Below are 21,646 nucleotides of genomic sequence, written 5' to 3'. Positions count from 1 at the left end.
AAAGTTTAATGATTAGATTTGGATAACAAAACATGGCACCTACATCACATTAAATCTTAGAGCAATTGCATTTTTTTTAAATATATTTTATTAGAAGTACAATAGAGTGGTATATTTTTACAGGTGCCTAATATATGTTAACAGAATACATTCTCTGTATAACTTCATTTTTTAGTTTTTAAAGAGAGAAATAAGAAAAAAAAGGGGGAGATAGTAAAGAATAAGGAAAAGTGTAGTGTGTGTAGATAAAAAAGGGAAAGAGATAGTGAGGAAAAGAGATAAGCGAGAAAAGAGAGCAAGAGGGAGATTATCAAATAGACGCAAGGAGATGCGTTTTTATATTGTTGATCATCCTTCACCCATACCTGAAACATTTAATTTTTACAATATTTTTGCACCACATGAATCCAAGAAATCGATAAATGGAGACCAACTCGTTAAGAATTGGTCTTGTTTATCTATTAGGAGGAGTCTCATTTCTTCCAGGTGTGCTGTGTCCAACATATTACTAATCCACATTTTAAGCGTTGGTATAGTAGCATTTTTCCAAAATTTAAGTATGAGTTTTTTTGCTGTTATTAACCCATAATTTAAAAATAAGTTTTGGGATGTGTTTAATTTGTTCCCGTCTCCTATTACTCCAAATATAATCTTTTCAGTATTAGGTTCCAATTTTATCTTAAATAGCTTTGTGAATATATCAAAAATATCACACCAAAATTTATGAAGTTTTGTGCAAGAAACAAAAGAATGTGTAATATTGGCATTTTGAGAAAGACATTTATCACAGATGGGAGAGATATTTGGGTAAAATGTATTCAACCTCGCATTTTTCAACCTCGAAAACCTTGCATTTTTAAAGTTTAAAATGAGGGAGGGTGAAAAAATGAGCCGACCTGCAAAGTTGGGGGCTATGGGTGAGCGGTCGAATATTGCGTTGGGGGAGTGAGTTGCATTGGGGTCCAGGCCTCCTGTGTGACAGGGACCCAATGGGTCCCACTTGGTCTTGAATATATTACTAAAACTATCATCTTGTTTGTGATTCTGTGTGCATGCATGCGTGATTCCAGAACTACGCCAAAACGGTACACGATAGCGCTACAATTTTTGGACCACATTACTCACAATTGTTTTGTGGTATGTTTTTATCAAGTTTTGTTCAGATTAATGTTATATTTTATAAGTTATTCACATTTTTAATTTTACAAAACCCCACTTTGATGACTTGAGGTTGAAGTGGCAGTTACAGCTATGAAGTTGTAGTGGCAGTTACAGCTATGAAGTTGCAGTGGCAGTTACATCTATGATGTCACAATGGAATCTTATTTACTGCCCCTCAATTGCTGGCTGTGCCCACTATAATGTTGCAAATCCCAATGCACTGAGTCCTGGCAGCAAAGGCAATTTGATTTTTTTTTTCCTGCCAGCAAGTGCAATTGAATTTTTTTTAAGTTTAAAAGAGGGAGGGTGAATAAGGGGAAATGAGCCGCCCCTGCGCAGTTGGTGGCTATGGGTGAGTGGTGGAATATTGCGTTGGTGAACGGGATGCGTTGGGGGAACGGGTGTGTGGTGGAATATTACATTGGGAAACAGGTTGTGTTGGGGGACCAAGCCTCCCATGGGGGCTATGAGTGAGTGGTCGAATATTGCGTTGGGGGAACGGGTTGCGTTGAGGGACCAGGCCTCCCGTGTGACACGGACCCAACGGGTCCCACTTGGTCTAGTTACTATTTAAGGTTGTGGCTTTTTTGTCTTTGTTTTGATTCAAAGTGATAAAATGTTGACAAGACGATAACAGGGCTGCATGACACCAACTCGGTACTTAAATTCAATTATGATACATTTAACTGTGACTGTACCACTCCTTAACCAGATAACTACAAATTATACAATCAAGTTGTCCTTAACAATACTGTCCAGTAGTTTCAACAGCAGGAATCATCAGTATTCTTAAAATATTCAGTATTACCTATGGAATGTACCATCTTTTCACTCAGCCTCCAGTACAGTGGAACAAGAGTTTGTGTCACAATTTTGTTCTGGAGCATCTTACAGTAATCATAATTTTCACTAGGTATTATATAACCATGGTTTCACGCCATTTAATTTATCAATTAAAAATGTAAAGAGAAGTCATCATTGAAATATAAAAAACTTCAAATTAATGGCACTAAAAAAGTTTATCATAACAATAATCCAATGGGATCTCATTCTTCATACTCTTTCATTCACCACACAAAATCTCCAAATCACAATTTAGATAATATTTCACAAGCACCAGGTAAGGCACTGAAAAATCTCCATGCTAAAAATACACACCCATTTCAAATTGCTCCAGTACCTGAGTTCATATCACAAAGGAATGACCCGAAAAGAACACACCATATTCTACACTGTGGCCAAATACATTACTTAACATCCTGCCATGATTTAAAGAGATCATTCAGAAATTCTTCAACTAGACACTTACAAACTGTTAAAGATCATAAAACAAAAATTGTTGACTAAAACATTATCTTAAAGTCCACTTAAGAATATTTTTCTTTAATCAATGCCTTTCACTTTGCAAATCCGCGAGCATTGCCACTTTCATTTCACTGCACATCTCGTATGTGTATGTGACAAATAAACTTGACTTGACTTGACTTGACTCTTCAGTTTATACTTTCAAAACAATAATTGCTGAATTATTTACTCTCTAAGCTCACGCAATGACCTCAGCCACCAACCACACATCCAAAGGTGTGAAAGTTCACAGACAACTCAAGTTAGAACACAATACTGCCACAAACAAATTTCAGCACAATATTTACTGAGAATACTGATAAATGTATAAATGAAAGTAAATCAGTTACAATTTTCCAGAAAATACCTTATTCCCATCAAACCATTGCTTACTACAAAACAAATCAAGTAATCTCTCTCTATAAACATTCACAGTACAATGCAGTGTTTGTGCAAACCTCTAGCCACTCTGTACCATTATGTAAATGCTGTTTCTTTCCCAGGTATTTGAAAGGATATTGGTATTTCAAGCATAGGAGAGTGAGAGAAACAAAAATGAATTCCAAAGCAGCCTGTCAGTGCACAATGCAATCAGGCATTTGATTTCTTGCAATACTTACCGAATCCCTCGGTTGGTGGGCTAAAATGGCGAAAGTAGCCAGTTGATGACAGAGGCATTTAGTGTGTGATGCTTGTGTGTGCACTGTTTCACAGCCCTGAGGGTCCCAGCTGCCAGGACCTGTATCCCTGCGATAAAAAAAAGGGGAGGAAGAAAGAAAGAAAGATGAGCCTGGCTTCCTTCTGTTAAAATAAGTCATGACCTAAGCACAGTGCGGTAATAAAAAGGAATCAGGCAGAACAAACCGCGCACACACGCATATCAGGCAGGTACCGTATCAATCATGAGCACACAAGACCCATATCTCCCACATCACCGCGGGGATCGCGGATATGCTACCGTGACAATACGGCTCTTTAATAATTTATAGCCCATCCTCTGAGAGGTGGTCGGTTTGATGTTTCCCCCAGTTGCCCACCTCTGTACTTCTGGCAACAACTTGTCGCCGCGTTGATCTGACTACGGCGCCTGCACCCGTTCAGTTCTCAGCTGCTAGAGCCACAGACGCTCTCAGCCATCCCTCACCGATCTACACATCGTGCGGCGCATCGATTCCCTTCCCTCCCTCCCCACCGATCTCTCTGCCACTGGCCTAGATTCTAGCTCGCAGCTCGCGTTGGTTGAATCGCATTGTTTGTGAATACATGAGCCCGGCCGGTGGGGGGTTTGTTGGGGGGGGGGGGGGGAGATTGAGTGGGCGCTACAAATACATCAGTTTACGCTAAACGGAAGCCTTCCCTAAACTCTCCATGGCAATAAAATATGTTGATTCGCGTGTGAAGACCGCAGATGTTGGGATCATGAACGAGAAGCAGCGCTGGAATGCTCAGCATCTGTGGAGGCAAAAGGTGAACATTTTCAGCCAAGACCCTGCGTCTCGACAAAAGGGAAGAGGGAAGATGCCACTGGGCGCTGCGTGGGATAGAGGTGATAGGATGATGAAATCAGGTGGTGAAACAAGAGAGAAGAAAGCTAGTTGGATCGCCTATGATTTGGGGTATTCAGTGTTATTATTAGGTTGTAACCTACCTAAGATGTTGTTCTTCCAATTTGCGTTTGGCTTTTCCGAGAGCATGGAGAAATACGCGGACTAACGGACGTTGGTGTGGGAGTGGAACAGAGAGTTTTAAATGACATGCACTGGAAGCTCTGGCTGTCGCAGACAGGTGCCCCCCGCCCCCTCAAAAATAAGGTCACCTAGTCTACGCTTACTTTTCACCTATGTAGAAGAGGCTACGTTATGAGCACGGGCTGCAGTTGACCAGGTTGGAAGGCGTGCAGATGGACCTCAGCCTCACTTGGAAGGGCTGAAGAGGTCTCCAATTGGTGAAGTGGGAGGAGATGAAGGGACAGATAACGGGGCGGAATGGGTGGAGAAGGATGAGCAGAGCACTGGGTCATAAAAAGAACGGTCCCTGCAGAAAGTAGAAATAAGGGAGCGGGAAAGAGGGAGTGTGACACGGGAAACTGCAGATGCTGGAATGTTGAGCAAAACATCTTGAGCAATGCCCTGCACAGAGGCTGCCTGGCGCACTGAGCTCCTCCTGCACTTCGTGTTTTTCTTAAGACGTGAATGGTGCTGACAGAAATGGCAGAAGTGTTGAATGTGGATGCTGGTGGGGTGAAAGATGAGGACCGAGGGGACTCTATTGTTCTGCCTGGGGAAAGAGATGGGGAGTGGGTGGTTCAGAGCAGATGGGCAGGCAATGGAGGAAACGTGCATGAGGGCTCCACAGTCTATGGCAGAGGAGAAATCATATTTTCAATAGTTCAATGATCTTGAGGAAGTATTTGTGAAAGATCTGGCTTTTGTCATTAAGTGGTGACATTTGAAGCAGTACGGAATTACACTAGCTGAGAGCAAATGCAACTATCTTAGCATCTTGGTCGGCATGGATGAGTTGGACTGTATGACTATGTGACATGAACAGCAGGGGATGTTCCTTGCCCTTTGATGACTAATTTCTGAGGATCACAGTATTTGGGGTGGTGTAAATGGTGTTTATTTACTTCTGATCTGAAATCACAGCTCTTCTGAGAACTTTCACTTCATTCCCTCACCGTGTAGAGAAGGGTAAGTGGACAGGGCCAAGTTTGAACCCGAGGAGGCACTCGTTACAATAGCCAGCATTTTTATAAAGGCTGCACTCCCTGAGGATTGCCAACATTCCAGGAATATTTTAGTTTCCAGGAACTAATCTCCGGAAAGTAAGCCTTATGAAAAATAAACCACATAAACAATTATTTAACGTATATTTATCGGTTGTGAAGGTATCAGACAAGGAGGAAAAGAGTTGCAAGCTTTTTAACTTGCAGCTCATTATGTCTTCCTCAACCTGAAGAAAAACAACAGTAAGGATACATAGAAACATAGAAACAAAGAAAATAGGTGCAGGAGGAGGCCATTCGGCCCTTTGAGCCAGCACCGCCATTCATTGTGATCATGGCTGATTGTCCCCTATCAATAACCCGTGCCTGACTTCTCCCCATATCCCTTGACTCCACTAGCCCCTAGAGCTCTATCTAACTCTCACCTGGTACGCCTGGTTCAAATGATTGCGTCTTTATGCCCCAGTTCGGGCTTTAAAGAAATATCATAGGTCCCATTCCAGGTGGGTGTTCTTCTTGTCAGAAGAAAGGTCCCATCTTGAAATGTCACCTATCCCCTCCGCCGATGTTGCTTGACCCACTGATTTCCTCCAGAGCTCTGTGTTACACTTCACGTTAAGATGTGCTGTCCTACTAAGCCCTTGGCCTACATTTCCCATGAAGAATGAAGGAGAAGCAATCAGTGCTTACTGCTATCATAGAATCATTTAAATAGTAGCTTCACCATATGCACAGTCTGATTGACCTATTCCAGCTTAAGATTTTCCACACTAGTACTTCACCATTGGCGTACTCACCTTCTAGATATGTGCTAAATATAGCATAAGAAAATCAGAATTTCTTATTAAGATATAAATGAATTTTTAAAGGAGAGTTAAAATAAACGTGTATTTCTGATGGAAGGTATTTGACTGGAAATGTTAGCTGTTCTTCTCTCGACAGTGTGTCCTTCTCAATGCTTTGAGCATTTTCTGTTTTTACTTCCATTCCCATGGTTCTTTCTGTATTTTTGGACATACCCAAGCTTTTTACAGACAATCGACAATCTTCAGATAACCATGGCAAACAATCTTTCTCACACTTAAAATGTACTTTTACAAGGATGATTTTTAGATTAATTTTTCACTAAAAGCTTACCATTTTTACTTTTCCTACTATTTATTTAACCTATCTTTGAATCCTCTCTATATTTTCTGCCCTTGGCTCAATTTGCTTGTAAATTATTTCAAATATATAAAATATCCTAATTTTAAAATCCTCGTTCAGACTTTGCTATCTTCAAATCACCTACATATCATACTTTTTACACTTCACTGCTGTTCTTTGTCATTCCAAAATCCTGCTATGAGAACAGAAATGAATGATTACAAAAGCTTCATGGATATTTCAGTTACAAGATTAAATGTTACAAGAATGCTGTCTGGATTAGAGAGTATTAGCTACAAGGTTGGACACATTTGGATTGGGACCAGGCTGAGGGGAAACCTATTAGGTAGGTCTATTAGACATTAGATATATATAAAATTAAAAGAGGCAGAGATATGGTAGACAAATCTACTACAAACCTACTGACTCCCACAGCTATCTAGACTACACTTCTTCCCACCCTGTTTCCTGTAAAGACTCTATCTCCTACTCCCAATTCCTCCATCTGCGCACAGGATGAGGTTTTCCATACCAGATCATCGGAGATGTCCTCATTCTTTAGGAAGCGGGGGTTCTCCTCTTCCATTATAGTTGAGACTCTCACTAGCATCTCCTCGATATCCCGCAACTCTACTCTTGCTCCCCCTCCCCCCATTCACAACAAGGACAGAGTCCCTCTTGTTCTCACCTTCCACCCCATCAGCCATCGCATACAGCATATAATCTTCCAACACTTTTGCCACCTCCAACGAGATTCCACTACTGTCCACATCTTCGTATCTTCACCCCTTTTTGCTTTCTGCAGAGACTGTTCCATCCGCAACTCGCCGATCTTTTCGCTGAATACCTCCGCTCAGTCCGCCTTAACCTACTTGATCTCCCGGCTGCTCAGCACTTTAACTCCCCCTCCCAATCTGACCTTTCTGTCCTGGGCCTCCTCCATTGTCAGAGTGAGGTCACAAATTGGAGGAACAGCACCTCATATTTCCCTTGGGTAGCTTACATGCCAGCGGTATGAACATTGACTTCTATCTCTGTCCCGCACACTCCACTGACATCATTCTGAAGAAGGGTCTCAACCCGAAACCTCACCCATTTCTTCTCTCCAGAGATGCTGCCTGTCCTGCTGAGTTACTCCAGCATTTTGTGTCTATCTTCGGTTTAAACCAGCATCTGCAGTCAGAACTGTCTTCCCAGTGTGGAAATTTCAAAGACGAGAAGGCACAGCTTTAATTGAGAGGGCATTTTTTGAGAAAACGTGCGGTGTATCCCTCCTGGGAAGGTACCTCCAGAGATGATAGCAAAACCAGATATGAAAGTGGTATTTATAAGATTTGAGTTACCATACAGCCATACAAATAAAAGGAACACAATCTATATTACTAAAAGTCTGTTCTTGACCTGTTTTGGCTTTATGTGCTGCGATTTCCGAGAGTACGCCGCCACCTACGGCCGTCATTTTTGGCCACCTCGCTCAGAGCCCCCCTCCGCCGCATGTGTGCCGAGGATTTTTCCCGTCGATGAAAATTGACAGAGATATTAATGTTTTTACAAAATTCCCCATTCTCTCTGCTGCCCCTGCTGGAGGGAAAGGGAGGGACTATAAAACCAGGAAGTGGTGTGCCTCAATCAGTCTCTGCAAGTGATATGCCTCAATCAGTCTCTGCAAGTGGTGTGCCTCAATCAGAGCTCTGAATGACACTGGCAAATGTCTACAGCACTGTGAGTACCCTTAATTTGGTTTGAAAATGAAAATATGGTTAGAGGTAAAAAAGCACTGCCTGCAAATGGTTGTTTGGGTTTGGGTTGAAGTAAAAAGGCACTCTCTCTCCTCTCCCCCTCCCTCTCCTCTCCTCCCCCCTCCCTCTCCTCTCCCTTCCTCCCCTCTCTCCCCCCCCTCTCTCTCTCTCCCCCCCCTCTCTCTCTCTCCCCCCCCTCTCTCAGTTAGTGTGTGACGCTGCATGCCGCCTCCCCCCCCCCACAACCGCACGTTGGGGGAACAGACCCAACGGGTCTGCACTTGGTCTAGTACATGATAGAATTTAACATGAACATCCCCCACAGCGGAATCAACGTTTCCCACTGTGAGGGAAGGCAATACAGTTCAGTCATCTTTCTCTTTGTTCACCCGTGGTCGGGGCCTTTGAGCCCTCCGCAGTCGCCGCTACGGACAACCAAATGTATAGGCCCTCTCGTCGGAACGGAAGAACACATTAAGTGGCTTGGAGTTTCCGAATCGGCCGCTTCCTACCGCTTCCTTCCGAAGTCCACAGGCCGAGCTATGCGGAGCTCCAACACTGGCGACCCCCGGCAAAAGATCCCAGGCCTCTGCGATGTTAAAGTCAGCCTCGCGCCCGCGGCTCGAAGCTTCGCAGACCACAGCTCCGACGTGTTAGTCGGCAGGCCCAACAATCCGGAGCTCCAACACAGGCGATCCCCGGCAAGACACCGCCGCACTCCGCGATGATAATTCAGTGTTGTACCGCTGCTGAAGCTCTGGCCGGTCTACGGTAGGTAAGGCTGCACCAACAATCCAGGAGGTAGGCCTCGAGGGGGGGGGGGGGGGGGGGGGGGTGAAGATGACACATAGAAAAGACGCATCTCCGTCCAGGTAAGTGACTGAGAAACGGTTTCTCCCCACATAAAAAAGGCTAAGAGACCTTTAGAACATACTTTTAGACACATTAAAATAACAAAAAGGGTGCAAGGACTAACAGCTGTTGCCGATGGAAGTCAAGTTCTCCATCTTCACGTTTGCCGACGACACCTCTGTTGGACGAATTACATATGATGATGAATCAGAGTATACAAGGGAGATCGATCGAATGACCAAAAGTGCCAGCACAACAACCTGGCTGTCAATGTCAATAAGACAAAGAAACTGATTGTGGACTTTGGAAGAGGAAGGACGAGGACCCACAAATCTTGATGGGACGATGGTGGACAGTGTCAAAAACTTCAAATTCCTGGGCATGCACATCTCTGAACATCTTTCCTGGTCCCAGCACACTGATGCAATTATAAAGAAAGCCCATCAACACCTCCACCTCCTGAGAAGATTGTGGAGATTTGTTATGTTAGAGAGTACTCCTTTGAACTTCTACAGGTGTACAGTACAGAGCATATTGACTGATTGTATCATAGCCCGGTTCGGCAACTTGAACATCCAGGAGCGAAGAAGACTGCAAAATGTGGAGAATACTGCCCAGTCCATCACCTCCTGACTGTCGAAGGGATTTACAGGAGTCAATGCCACACCACCCTGGTCACACATATTTCAATCCTGCCATTGGGAAGAAGATAGAGGAGCTTGTAAACTATAACATCCAGCTTCAGGAACAGCTTCATCCCAACAGCCATCAGGCTATTAAATACTACAACCTCCACATAAGCTCTGGACTATATGGGGTGGCACAGTGGTGGAGATGCTGCCTTGCAGCTCCAGAGACCCGAGTTCAATCCTGACTATGGGTGCTGTCTGTATGGAGTTTGTACGTTCTCCCTGCATGGGTTTTCTCTGGGTGATCTGGTTTCCACCCACACTCCAAAGATGCATAGGTTTGTATGTTAATTGGCTTGGTAAAATTGTAAAATTGTTCCTAGTGTGTGTGGGATAATGTTAGTGTGCAGGGATCGCTGGTCTGCGTGGACTCGGTGTGCCTGTTTCTGCGCTTTATCTCTAAACTAGACTTCGGGGCATTGGTTTTGTCTATTTTCACTATAATTGTTTATTTTTATGCATGTGTGCATGTGTGTGTATTTCAGGACAAATAACAGGATTGTGCGGTAGGTTAGAGGAAGAGTGTTAATGAGTAAATATGAACATGGTTAGAACTCTTCAGTTTCATGAGATCTTTTACACTGCCCAAGGTTGACAGAAAGGGCTCAATTTAATGATTTACCAATGAAGTACCAACAATAATAAATAAGAATATCAAGGAACATTGCATTTGAAAATCTATGAGCGAATTTTATTCTATATCTCAAAGTTTTGCATAGTAATGTATGGATTCTGCAAGGGTGAATTTCTGTTACTCTGCTGTACTTGCCATCATTAGCTAAAGTATAATGAAGATAGTGAGGAGAATAGGATAAAATAAATTAAAAGTTGGTTAAGCCACAGCTGGAGTATTGTGTACTGTCCTGGTTGTCATACAACAGGAAGAATGTGATTGCTGGAAAGGGGTGATTCATCAGGATACGACACAAAGTGCTAGAGTAACTCAGCGGGTCAAGCAGCATCCCCTGAGAATATAGGTGATGTTTTGGGATGCACCCTTCTTCAGACTGTTTGTGGGTGGACGGGGGTGGGGGAGAAAGCTGGAAGAGAGGAATGGCAGGACGCATGGCAAATAATAGATGTATACAGGTGAGAGGGGTTGATGGGCAGATAATTGTACAAAGGTCAGAGGTGAGAAGGTGTGAAACAAAGGGTTAATGAACAGAGACTTGTGAAGACAAAAGGATTGAAGAGTTGTAAATCCCCTTTACTGTTTGAAGGGTGAATGTCCCAAGACTTTGGAGAGAACTTTCTTTGCTCAAAGAGTCACACAGTGAAGCAGTAACATCTCAACTTCTCTTCTCACTACCCTTAGAGATGAAGGCCAGTGTATCTATAGCCTGCTTGACCACCTATCTACCTGTGACGCCATTTTCAAGAAACTATGTATCTGCACTCCTAGATCCCACTCCCTAGGGACTTAACATTCACAACCCTGGTTTTACTTCCCAAAATGCAACACCTTGCACTTATTGGCATTAACTACATTAACCATTCCACAGCGCATTTGCCCAACTGGTCAAGATCCGGCTGTAATTTTCAATAACCATTTTCATTATCTACTATACCACCACTTTAGTGACAACTGCAAAATGACTAATCATTGCCTTGTACATTCTCACCCAAAACATTGATATAAACTATGAACAGCAATGGGCCCAACATCGATCCCTGAGGCACAACGCTAGTCACAGGCTTCCAGTCCAAAAACACCTTTCCACCATCACATTCTGTTTCCTTCCATGAAGCCAATTCTCTAGCCAGTCAGCTCACTCTCCCTGGATTCCATTCGATCTAAAATATTTCTAGGCAGCCTGCTAGGCAGAACCTATCAAATTCCTTGCTTAAGTCCATATGGACATTTATAGCTTTTTCCACATCAACCTTGGTGGTTACTTCTTCAAAAAACTGAATCAGATTCGTAAAACATGATCTTCTACATCACTGATTATCTCTAATCAACACCTGTCAATCCAACTGCAGAATACTGTCCAGTAACTTGCCGACCACAGATGTTAAACTCCCAGATCTATAGTTCCTAGGCTTTTCCTTGCAGTCCTTTTTAAATAGAGCCACACCATTAGTTATCCTCCACTCTTCCAGCACCTCACCTATATCTCATGATAATTCATATACCTCAGCCAGGGTTTCTGCAATTGCTTCTCTGGTTTCCCATAGTGTCATTAGATATATCTGATGAGGCCCAAGAGATTTATCTACTTTCATATGCCTCGGGGAATTCAGCACCTCCTTGACTGTAATGCGGATTATTCTCAAAACATCTCCTTTAACTGGTGAACTCGTGTTCCTCAGTCTTCATGTCTTTCCCATTGTAAAAACAGAGGATAAATACACAGTAAAAAACAGCAGAGATGTGGAGCTTCAAGGTGGAATCTGAGGAGTAAATACTTTTTCAACTGTGGTTGATAACTGGAACTCACTACCAGAGGAGATGGTACACTCAGGTGTAATTGCTATGTCTAAGAGGCATTTCGAGATCCATTTAAATAGACAAGACATAAATGATTTTGTCAAATGCAGGCAATTAGTAAAGATGATCAAAAAGGTTGATGTGGACATAGTAGGACAAAGGACTTGATGCTATGCTGCACTTCTCTGAGACTCTTGGCTCAGCTGTTCTGAGAGGAATTAAGAAAATAGGGAATGATTCCAATGAAGACATCTTCTTGATAACTTTGTTTAATAAGACATCACTCATCGCAGTAAATTTTTCAAAAATTTCCAGGTTGTGTGCCCAGTATTTTTTCACCTCCAACCAAGATCACTACACAGAGTACTGACATGAACTTGTGAGGAAAAAGAAGCACAAATAACGCATTTGTCATTTATTCAAAGGTTATTCACAAACTGTTTCTAGAAGTTTCAGTTAACATTACAGCAGCTCAGGGAGTAGTTAGTCACATGATATAATCATAAAATGGTGGCAGCATTAAAATAAAAATTCCTGATCATGACTGACTAACATTACATATACCACATACCAGATTTTACAGTGAGTCACTGGAGCTCTCTTTAGATAGGGTTGAGAGGAAAAGAGAGGTTCCTATATACCAAAAGAGGACACAAGCCCAAAACATGTCTTGTGAGGGGGACTGGGCAAAGAGGCAGTGACTGATGTGAATGTTGTCTAGTTCATAAGTTTAATGTTATAGGAGCAGAATTAGGCCATTCGGCCCATCAAGTCTACTCTGCCATTCAATCATGGCTGATCAATCTTTCCTTCTCAACCCCAAGGTCAGTTGTGTGTTTCCCACCATACACCAGCAGTCACCAGAAATGTTTAAATTCCAACCATGACCGAATGGAAAAAAAAAATCCTCAAATCGCTTTAAATCTCTTATCCATTACCTTAAATTATACCCTCTGCTTACAGACACATTTGGTTTAGTTTAGAGATACAGCAGGGAAACAGGTCCTTTGGCCCACAGAGTCTACACAAGGGACAATTTTACACTTATACCAAGACAACTTATCTACAAACCTGTACGTCTTTGGAATGTGGAAGGAAATCGAAGAACTCTGAGAAAACCCACGCGGTCACGGGTTGAATGTATAAATTCCATACAGACAGCACCCGAAGTTGGGATTGAACCTGGGTCTTTGGTGTTGCAAGCGCTGTAAGGCGGCATCACTACTACTGCACCACTGTTGCTCAGGGAAATGTCTCTCATTATTGACCATATCTATGCCTTCATACTTCCATATACTTTAATGAGCCCCTCCTCCCACCAGCCCTTTCCGCTCTAAGAAAAACAACCCCAGTCTACCCAGTCTCTTCTCACAGCTGAAAAGCCACGTTTGGTGACATCCCGCTGAATCTTAGTGTGCTCTACAGATGCATTCTCAATTAATAGTAATAACCATGAATCAAATGTTAATATTCTAATATTGCATTAACCCTCAGGCACTTTGCTCTTTGTAAAGTCAAAATCTATCCGACTTTGGCAGACACATAATCCAACAAGAAACTCACCGCTTGCTCTCTTGTGGTAGAACGTGGCACACAACTAGTGTAGCAACAGCAACAGAGTGGAAGTGTGTAAACTGTTCTGACATCTCAAATCATGGAAGAAGAATGGACTGGGTATTTTTGGTAAGTCCATCAGAGTTTATGTCTAAGGTGAGGCAGTCAATTTAGGAAAATGGAGTCCTCAGAATCTAATCATTTTTCTATCCAACCTCCTCTTCATCCCAGATATGCATGCACTTCTTACTTACTGACCATCACTCATTCCCAATCATAACCTTATCCCTTTTTCCTTTCAGGCATCCAAGAACTCATCTGTGTAGGTGGCAACAGCAGACGGCAAGAGAGGGAGGGTTAAAATGTTTCATCACTCAATCTCACAGTAACAACACTAATGTAATACCAATTGAACCAGTTCTAACGACTTTTAGCATAGCATAAAGAAGAAAGTTTAATGCTGATATAATTATTTTTATGTCCATTTCAAGGGCCACCCTGAGGTATCTCACAGCTAATGAAGTATTTTAGGAGTGCAGTTACTATTTCACAGCAAGAAACATGGTTTTTAATAAGTGTAGAGTAAACTTCATCAAACAGCGATGTATTTGTGACAAGACCGTTTTTTCCCCTGTAATGTTAAGCGAGGGATGAACGGTGAGGGATGAATCAAGCTTTAAATTATGTTATTGTGTATTGTCCAGATAGCCTTGGGAATCGGGTTTACAGTAGATGTCAACTGATGCTCTGTCCCCTGTGATGGAGACAGAGATTTCAAAAAAGGGGAGAGGTGTCAGAAATAGTCCAAGTGAATTTGAGGTCAGGGTGGATGTAAGTGGTAAAGTGAATGAAATCAAAGAGTTCTGCACAGGTTCAGGAAGCAGACCTGGTGCAGTTGTTGATGTAGCAGAGATGATGCAGGGTTATATTTGGAACCCTGTTCAATGAACTGTTCAAAGACTGTTCAATGTAGCCAACAAAAAGGCAGACATAACTGGGGCCCAAGCGAGTGCCCATGGCATCACCTGTGACTTGAAGATTGTGAGGGAAGTCAAAAGAGATGGCAGAGAAACCACAATTTTTTTTACACAGTTGAGTTTGATGTGCAACAGTCTCAGTGTGCAGGCTTTGAGGAAGATCTTCTCAACAAAGGCCACTGGTACGAGAGTGGCACTGGTGCCAGTTCAACTAGGTGCTTAGTGAGCATTTTCACAGGAAGGCTAATGGTGAATTCATGAACATGTTGTCAGTGAAAAGGAAGAGGTATGATATCTCTTATCAAGTTTATAGGCTGATTATTGGCTAGAGTTGATGCAAGCCCAAGAGGGATACATCGTTGTGAACTGTGGAGCTGGTTGACTGATTTTTAGTGGAGGAAGGGGGGGGGGGAGGGATGTGTTCGTAGAAGTTACCTAAAATTGGAGAATTCAACATCCATACCCCCCACCTCCACTACAATCAGTCTGAAGAAGGGTCCCCACCCGAAACATCACCTATCCAGAGATCCAGATTTTCTCCAGAGATACTGACTTCAGTACTTCAGCACTTTGTGTATTGTAATTGTAATTTATTGTAATTGTCCACACCTCAATCACTTCCTCTGCAGTTAGTTCTATATACCCTCTGAGTGAAAAAGCTTTTATGGTAAATAAATGACCAACAACTAGTAGTAATAGGGAAATGAAAATGGAGTTAATGGGCACGTGAGAGTGCATTGTGAGGGAATAAAGTTGATGGAAGTTGATGGGATTGTTCTGGCAGGTTCAATGGGCCAAAAAGTCCTTTGTTGGATACTATTAAATTCTGAAGAAATAATACAGTTGTTCAAGTAGGAGGTTCACCAACTGCTCCTCATGGTTGTTTAGGGGCAGGCAGTTAATGGTGACCATGCTGGTTATCCCCACATTCTGTAAAGGAATAAAATAACCCTGTAGTTGCTCTGATGTGGTTCTTTCCTGCTGATGAATATGCTTTCAGGTCTATGAAGTGGCTGATTCTTTGAGCTACAGTCACAACAAATGTGTTCTGGAATCACTCCACAAGCATTCTGGGACTCTCCCACCCAAAAGCATGAGAAAGCAGGAGCATCACCTTTCCAAATACACCTGTGTCACCACAAGCTGAAAAATGAAATTAGAAAATTCAGCTTCAATGCTGATTGATGTCACGATCTGTCTGCTCTGCATAATTTCAATGATATCCTGTCTAATTCACCCGACAGATGCAGATCTACATACTGTGGACGCTCTTTTGGAATTCTTAGGGCAGTTATATTATCATTTGTTTTTTTTTGCCTTTCAAACAATCTGCAAGCTAAAAATGAAGAAGGCAATCGGTGACCTATGGATTTAACTATTCATCATAGATCAGATTTTCCTACTTGGCAGCATGATCATTATTGATACCACACTGTAAAAGATTCAGTAATCTCTCTTGCCTGGATCAGTATACTTGTGCCTGCTTGTTATGCTCAAGGCTGAATAATCAGCCCCCATAATATAATAAATCACATCATGGAACCGTGTGGAGGCAGACTTCCTATTGATTCTAGCCCATCTTCATTATTGTTATATGGTGCCAGTGGAATCATAGCATATTGCACCTCACAAGGTTATGAGCATGTTGACAGAGAATGTGACATTTAATCAATTCATTTAGTAGTTCGAGACCGCATACTATTTATTTAGTTCAGCAGCTAATGCATGTAATGCAGTATGGCCTGATTTGCTATGGATTTCTTTTCAAGTGACTGCAAAATGAACGTGGAACTTCGAAGGAATCATGTTAAGCTTAGAAAAGAGTGCTAAAAATTTTTCCCACATGCTTTAAAAATAAAATCTACATTGCATTAAAACATGGGATGTTTTACTGCAGTGCATGTCTTTGTCTGCATCTCACGTTTTATGAAACATGGTGCAATATTGTTGGCATCGCTTGTAGGATTGAATGAATGGAGTATGTATTGAAGAACGACTGAACATCAATGAGACATGATGGCTCACTTGAAATGGTCCATCCATTTGCAGTGCTTCTTTAGTGTTTCTATGTATTATAAGTACTAATGCATCAAGCAGTTAAGTAATGTCGTTTAGTTGCGTAGAGATACAGTGCGGAAACAGGCCCTTCGGTCCACCGAGTCCGCGCCGACCATTTGTTAGTTGTGGACAAACAAAGCCTTTGTTAGTTGAAGAATAATGCTCTATCTTTCTTGACACAAGAATGAGTCAATGAAGAAGGAAATCGTATCTTCAGAAGAGCATATTCTCTGTAACAATAATACAATACAATACCATTTATTTGTCATTTGAACCTCACATGAGGTTCAAACGAAATTTGGTTTCTGCAGCCATACAAGAAAAGAACCAAGACACACACCAACACAATTTACACAAACATCCATCACAGTGAATCTCCTCCTCACTGTGATGGAAGGCAAAGTCTTGTCTCTCCCCTGTTCTCCATTCCTCTCCCGAAGTCGATGTCAAAGTCAAAGCCCCCGGCGGGCGCTAGCAAGTCCCACGGCCATTTAAAGCCATTACAATATTTACACTTAACATACCTGACCTTGCCTGAATAAGATATCCAAAACATTATTTTTTCTGTTCAATTGGTGCTTTAGAATTGTGAGTTAAAATGGAATTCATTAACAAGAAGTATGAAGCCCTTGAATTGGGGCTCATTCTAAAATGAACGTGGAACATCTTTGGTGACAAGCAGCAGAAAGTGAATCATAGTTCTGGAAACAGGGGTGTATAAATCTCTGTTGAAGGTGCCAGCAGGGATCTGAGCGGCAAAACAAACATCGAAATAAATGATTTTGAAAAAAATAAGATACAAATAAATATAATCTTTTCTCCACTCTGCACAAGCAAGGTCCACAGAAGCAGAGTTTTAACTTTATCTGATAGAACAGCAACTGATTTGCATTACAAGAGGAAAATGTATTGCAGACTCATACTTTGGTTGTGTGGCTGTGGTAGGTTGGTGTCAGAGTAGTTGGATTTGTGGAGGGGTATTGTTGTATAATTCTTCTGCATTGATTTTGACTGATTCACTTTTTGCCCTTCTTTAAGGACATTGCCCATCACGTTGTTAGCACTGACTTTGTGGAAGAGAGACAGGTGTAAATCTGACAGCTCAAAAGAGCTGGGTCCGTGCCAGATACTCTAAAATGAAACGGCAACCTGGTGGAGCTGTGGCACTGGATTACATGGTAGTTTATCAGCAAATGCAATAAACAGCACCGTGATCCAATCAATCAGATCATTGCTAGGCCATACTGTCAGATCAAATCATGAATGATGGTAAACAATTAAATAACAAAGAGAAGGCAAAGACAATCTCCATCCTCAATGATAGCGATGCCCAATATATCTAAGATTACAGTTGGATCTAGATCAACCGGGAAAGCGGGCCAAAGAATGGCAGATGGAACCTGGGACAAGTGTTGCACTTTGATAAGTTAAACCAGGCCAGGACTGGCACAACAAATAGTAGGTCCCTAGAAAGTGTTGCAGAACAGAGAGACCTAAGGTACAAGTGCAGAATATTCTGAAAGTGGTGGCAGAGATAGAAAGGGTGGTGAAGCATTTGACTTGTGCGCCTTGATCAATCAGCGAACAGAGTACAGGAGTTGGGTCATGATGTTACAACTGTACAACTCATTGATGAGACCACACATGGAGTATTGTGTGAAGTTCTTCTCACTCAGCTATAGGAAGGATATTGTTAAGCTGGAAAGAATGCAGAAATTATTCAGCAGGTTTGGAGGGCTTGAGTTGAAAGATAAGAATGGATAGGCTGGTAATCTTCCTTGAGCATAGAAGGCTGAGGGGGTGACTTTATAGCGCTGTATGAAATCATGTGAGACATAAGTAAGGTGAATGGCCACTTTTCTAGGATAGGGGAGTCTAAAACTAGAGGGTTTAAGGTGAGAGGTGTAACATTTAAAAAGGACCTCAGGGCCAACTTTTTCACAGAGGGTGGTGGGTATTCATAACAGGTTGTGAGCAGAAGCTATAGAGTGGGTACATTTACGATGTTTATGCAGAAACATGGATAGGATAGGTTAGAGGAATATGGGCCAAATACGAGCTCATGATAGTTAACTTGGTCAGCATGGACAACTTGGGCCGAGGAACCTCTTCCCGTGCTGTATAACTCTCTGACTCTATTTGAGTGCGAGAGACAAGGCACCAACATTAAAGATGCTAGTTTTCAGCTAATTCAACTTCTTTAACGTGATATCAAGAGAGTATAGTAAACATTAGATACAGGCTGAGAGTTCACATGACTCAGATGTAGCATCAAGGTGCCCTGACAAAAAGGAATTCAAGGGAGAAACCGTTGAACATAATCTGAACTAAGGAAGATGGTCATGGTTATTGGTTGAAAATCTTCTCACCTCTGGACTTTGATGTAAGTGTTTCTTGGTGCAGGGCCCAAAGCCCAACCACCTCAACTGCTTCCTCAAGGACCCTTCTTCTCCAATAAAGTCCAGGATTTGTCCAATTTGTAATCTTCAGAGATTGGAGCAGGCCATGGCTCCATAAACAAAACATGGAAAACATTTAGGCATGAACTGCTCAATGGCAAATATATGTCATGGGAAGAGGGTTGTTTTTCACATTTTAGTCTGGTCTCACACTTCTGTGGCAGCAATGCAAAACCTACTCCATTTACTTTGGCATGGTAGTGGATGTATCAACAACGAAAGAAGGGGAGGAGTGATTATCATCTCAGTCCTCAATGAAGGAAAGGCCCAGCACTTGTCCCAAAGGCAAAAACTAATACTTCCCATCCTTTTCAGATAGTAATTCCAAGTGGCTTATCCCAATCAGTCTTTTCCTGAGGTTCTTAGCTTCACAGCTGCCAATCTTCTGCTCACACAATTCACACTGTGAAATCATGAAATGGCCTGTTTTACCAGATTCACCAAAGATTATGGATTTAACAATGTCTCAGGTCAGGCGCTGAAGTTGGTGCTGTAGATCAAGTTGTGTTATTTGTTGCAGTATAATACGGTACAATAATCGCAGCATACAAAATTCCTGTGTATGTCCTGTCTGCAGAAAACATTACTCTTCCAATCTGGCGAATTGTCACCACATCCACTGATTCTACGTCAGCAGTAATGTAAAGGGATTACAATGATGCATTCCCACAACATATCAGCAATACTCAACTTGGGTTCGACCAACAATTCTCATCTCAGGTCTCAGGATCTTTCCTGGATCCAGCACATTGATGCAATTATAAAGAAAGCACATCAATGCCTCTACTTCCTGAGAGGATTACGGAGGTTTGGTATGTCAGAGAGGATTCTCTTGAACTTCTACAGGTGCACGATAGAGAGCATATTGACTGGTTGCATCACGGCCTGGTTTTGCAACTTGAATGCCCAGGATCTATATATATGTGTATTTGTGAGTACGTGTATATATACACGCACACTGAGCTTTTTTTTCTCTCGTTTATTACATTGTTTACAGTGTATTGTGTTTACATATTCTGTTGTGTTGCTGCAAGTAAGAATAGCATTGTTCTACCTGGAATATATGACAATAAAATAATCTTGACTCGACTTCACTCACTGAGCTTGGGACAAATGAGTAATATCTAGGCTCTAAGATTAGAGCTGCCGCCTTGGACAGTGTTATTTTTGTAGATAATGAGCAGATTTGCATATTAATTAAAAAATTAAGTTACATTTATCAACATTTCTTCCATCAATATATACTTTAATAAACTAATTACTAAAAAAGTATAGAATCAAGTTAAAATTCAAAAATTTTGAAAGTCTAGTTTTTACCTTTTTGGAGGTACTGGTGCACTATACTGGGGCATATCGCTGATGATCTTAGATGTCATAACAGATTTCAAAGAAGGTGCCAACAAGTATGTAACACACTAACCATGTAAACATTGGGCAATGAAGGTCTTCAACTGAAGTCAATCTAATTATCTATCCTTGCAGTTAGTGCCTTTTCCATCATCAATGTGGCTACCATTAATTTAAGATGAATCATTATTACCAGACACCTTACAGAACCAGCTACATGAACATTGTGGTTGCAAGAATATATCATTGTGATTTAATATGTCAAGTTACTCGCATCCTTTTCAAAGACTTTCAAATATCTGAAAGCCATGACAGATATATACAAAGGAATCATCTACTCTGCTCAGCCTGTCAGCTCCAACGCCATTCAAAAGACAGCATCCAGGGTAATACAACCCATTAAATTCACCTTAAATAACCACTTCCTGCTCCCACACTCTATGGCTGCACAACAAACCATCGAATAGCAACCCACGAAGAATCGTTCTGCAGCCCCCTCAAAATACTGATTATATAGCAGATGCAAGGTCACGAGGGGCAGATTCACGAGCACAATATTATTTCCATGTTCTCTTCTGGTCACACATCATGTTAACTCAAAAATGTTCTGCTATTCCTTCATTGCAACAAATGATAATGGTAGTTTAGCAGCGTTTTTTCAAGAGCTATTGGGGATGCACGATAAATGCTGATCTTGTCAGAAATACCAGTTTTCCATGAGAGAATAAAGAACTCCATTGCAATAAGCACAAAAAAAAGCTGTAAATAGTTTGTGGAAAGAATAGATGCTTCAAGTAAATGAACTTCCACCAGAATAACAATGGTCATTGCAACACCTAATGAAGAAAGGGGTGATCACATCAATCCCGTAGCGCCCAGCAGGTTAGTCAAAAGACCAGGATAAAGCATTTCATGGAGAGCTATTGCAGGCAATGGATCAGGGGCTGCTATGTGGCATTAGTATAAAGAGATAATCGATAGATGGCGTGAGAGTCAAGAGTAGTGCAAAAGGTTTTGTCCATTTACACTAATCCTGTGTTGGGTAAAAGGCCCTGCCTCTGTGCTGTATGCCTCTATAAATAAAACCAGGAAATGTTGGAAACACTCAGCGGATTTCACCTCAGATTTCGATCCACCTAGTATTGCAGGTATATTCATAAT

The 21,646-nt window shown here is 41.8% G+C and overlaps 1 protein-coding gene across 6 annotated transcripts in view; it reads right to left on the bottom strand.

Annotated features, from left to right (window-relative positions):
- Window positions 1-21,646, bottom strand: part of LOC116988564 (adhesion G protein-coupled receptor B2-like) — a 514,190-nt gene that overhangs the window by 139,200 nt on the left and 353,344 nt on the right. For all 6 annotated transcript variants that reach the window (XM_033045397.1, XM_033045400.1, XM_033045401.1 and 3 more), the window contains one exon: window positions 3,126-3,252. In XM_033045397.1, the coding sequence (XP_032901288.1) occupies window positions 3,126-3,252 (127 nt within the window). The remainder of the gene's footprint in view (window positions 1-3,125; window positions 3,253-21,646) is intronic.

Source organism: Amblyraja radiata, chromosome 27, assembly GCF_010909765.2.
Source record: "Amblyraja radiata isolate CabotCenter1 chromosome 27, sAmbRad1.1.pri, whole genome shotgun sequence".
Taxonomy (NCBI): domain Eukaryota; kingdom Metazoa; phylum Chordata; class Chondrichthyes; order Rajiformes; family Rajidae; genus Amblyraja; species Amblyraja radiata.
Note: the sequence above shows the minus strand (reverse complement) of the source record. Positions and strands in the feature narration are given on the sequence as shown.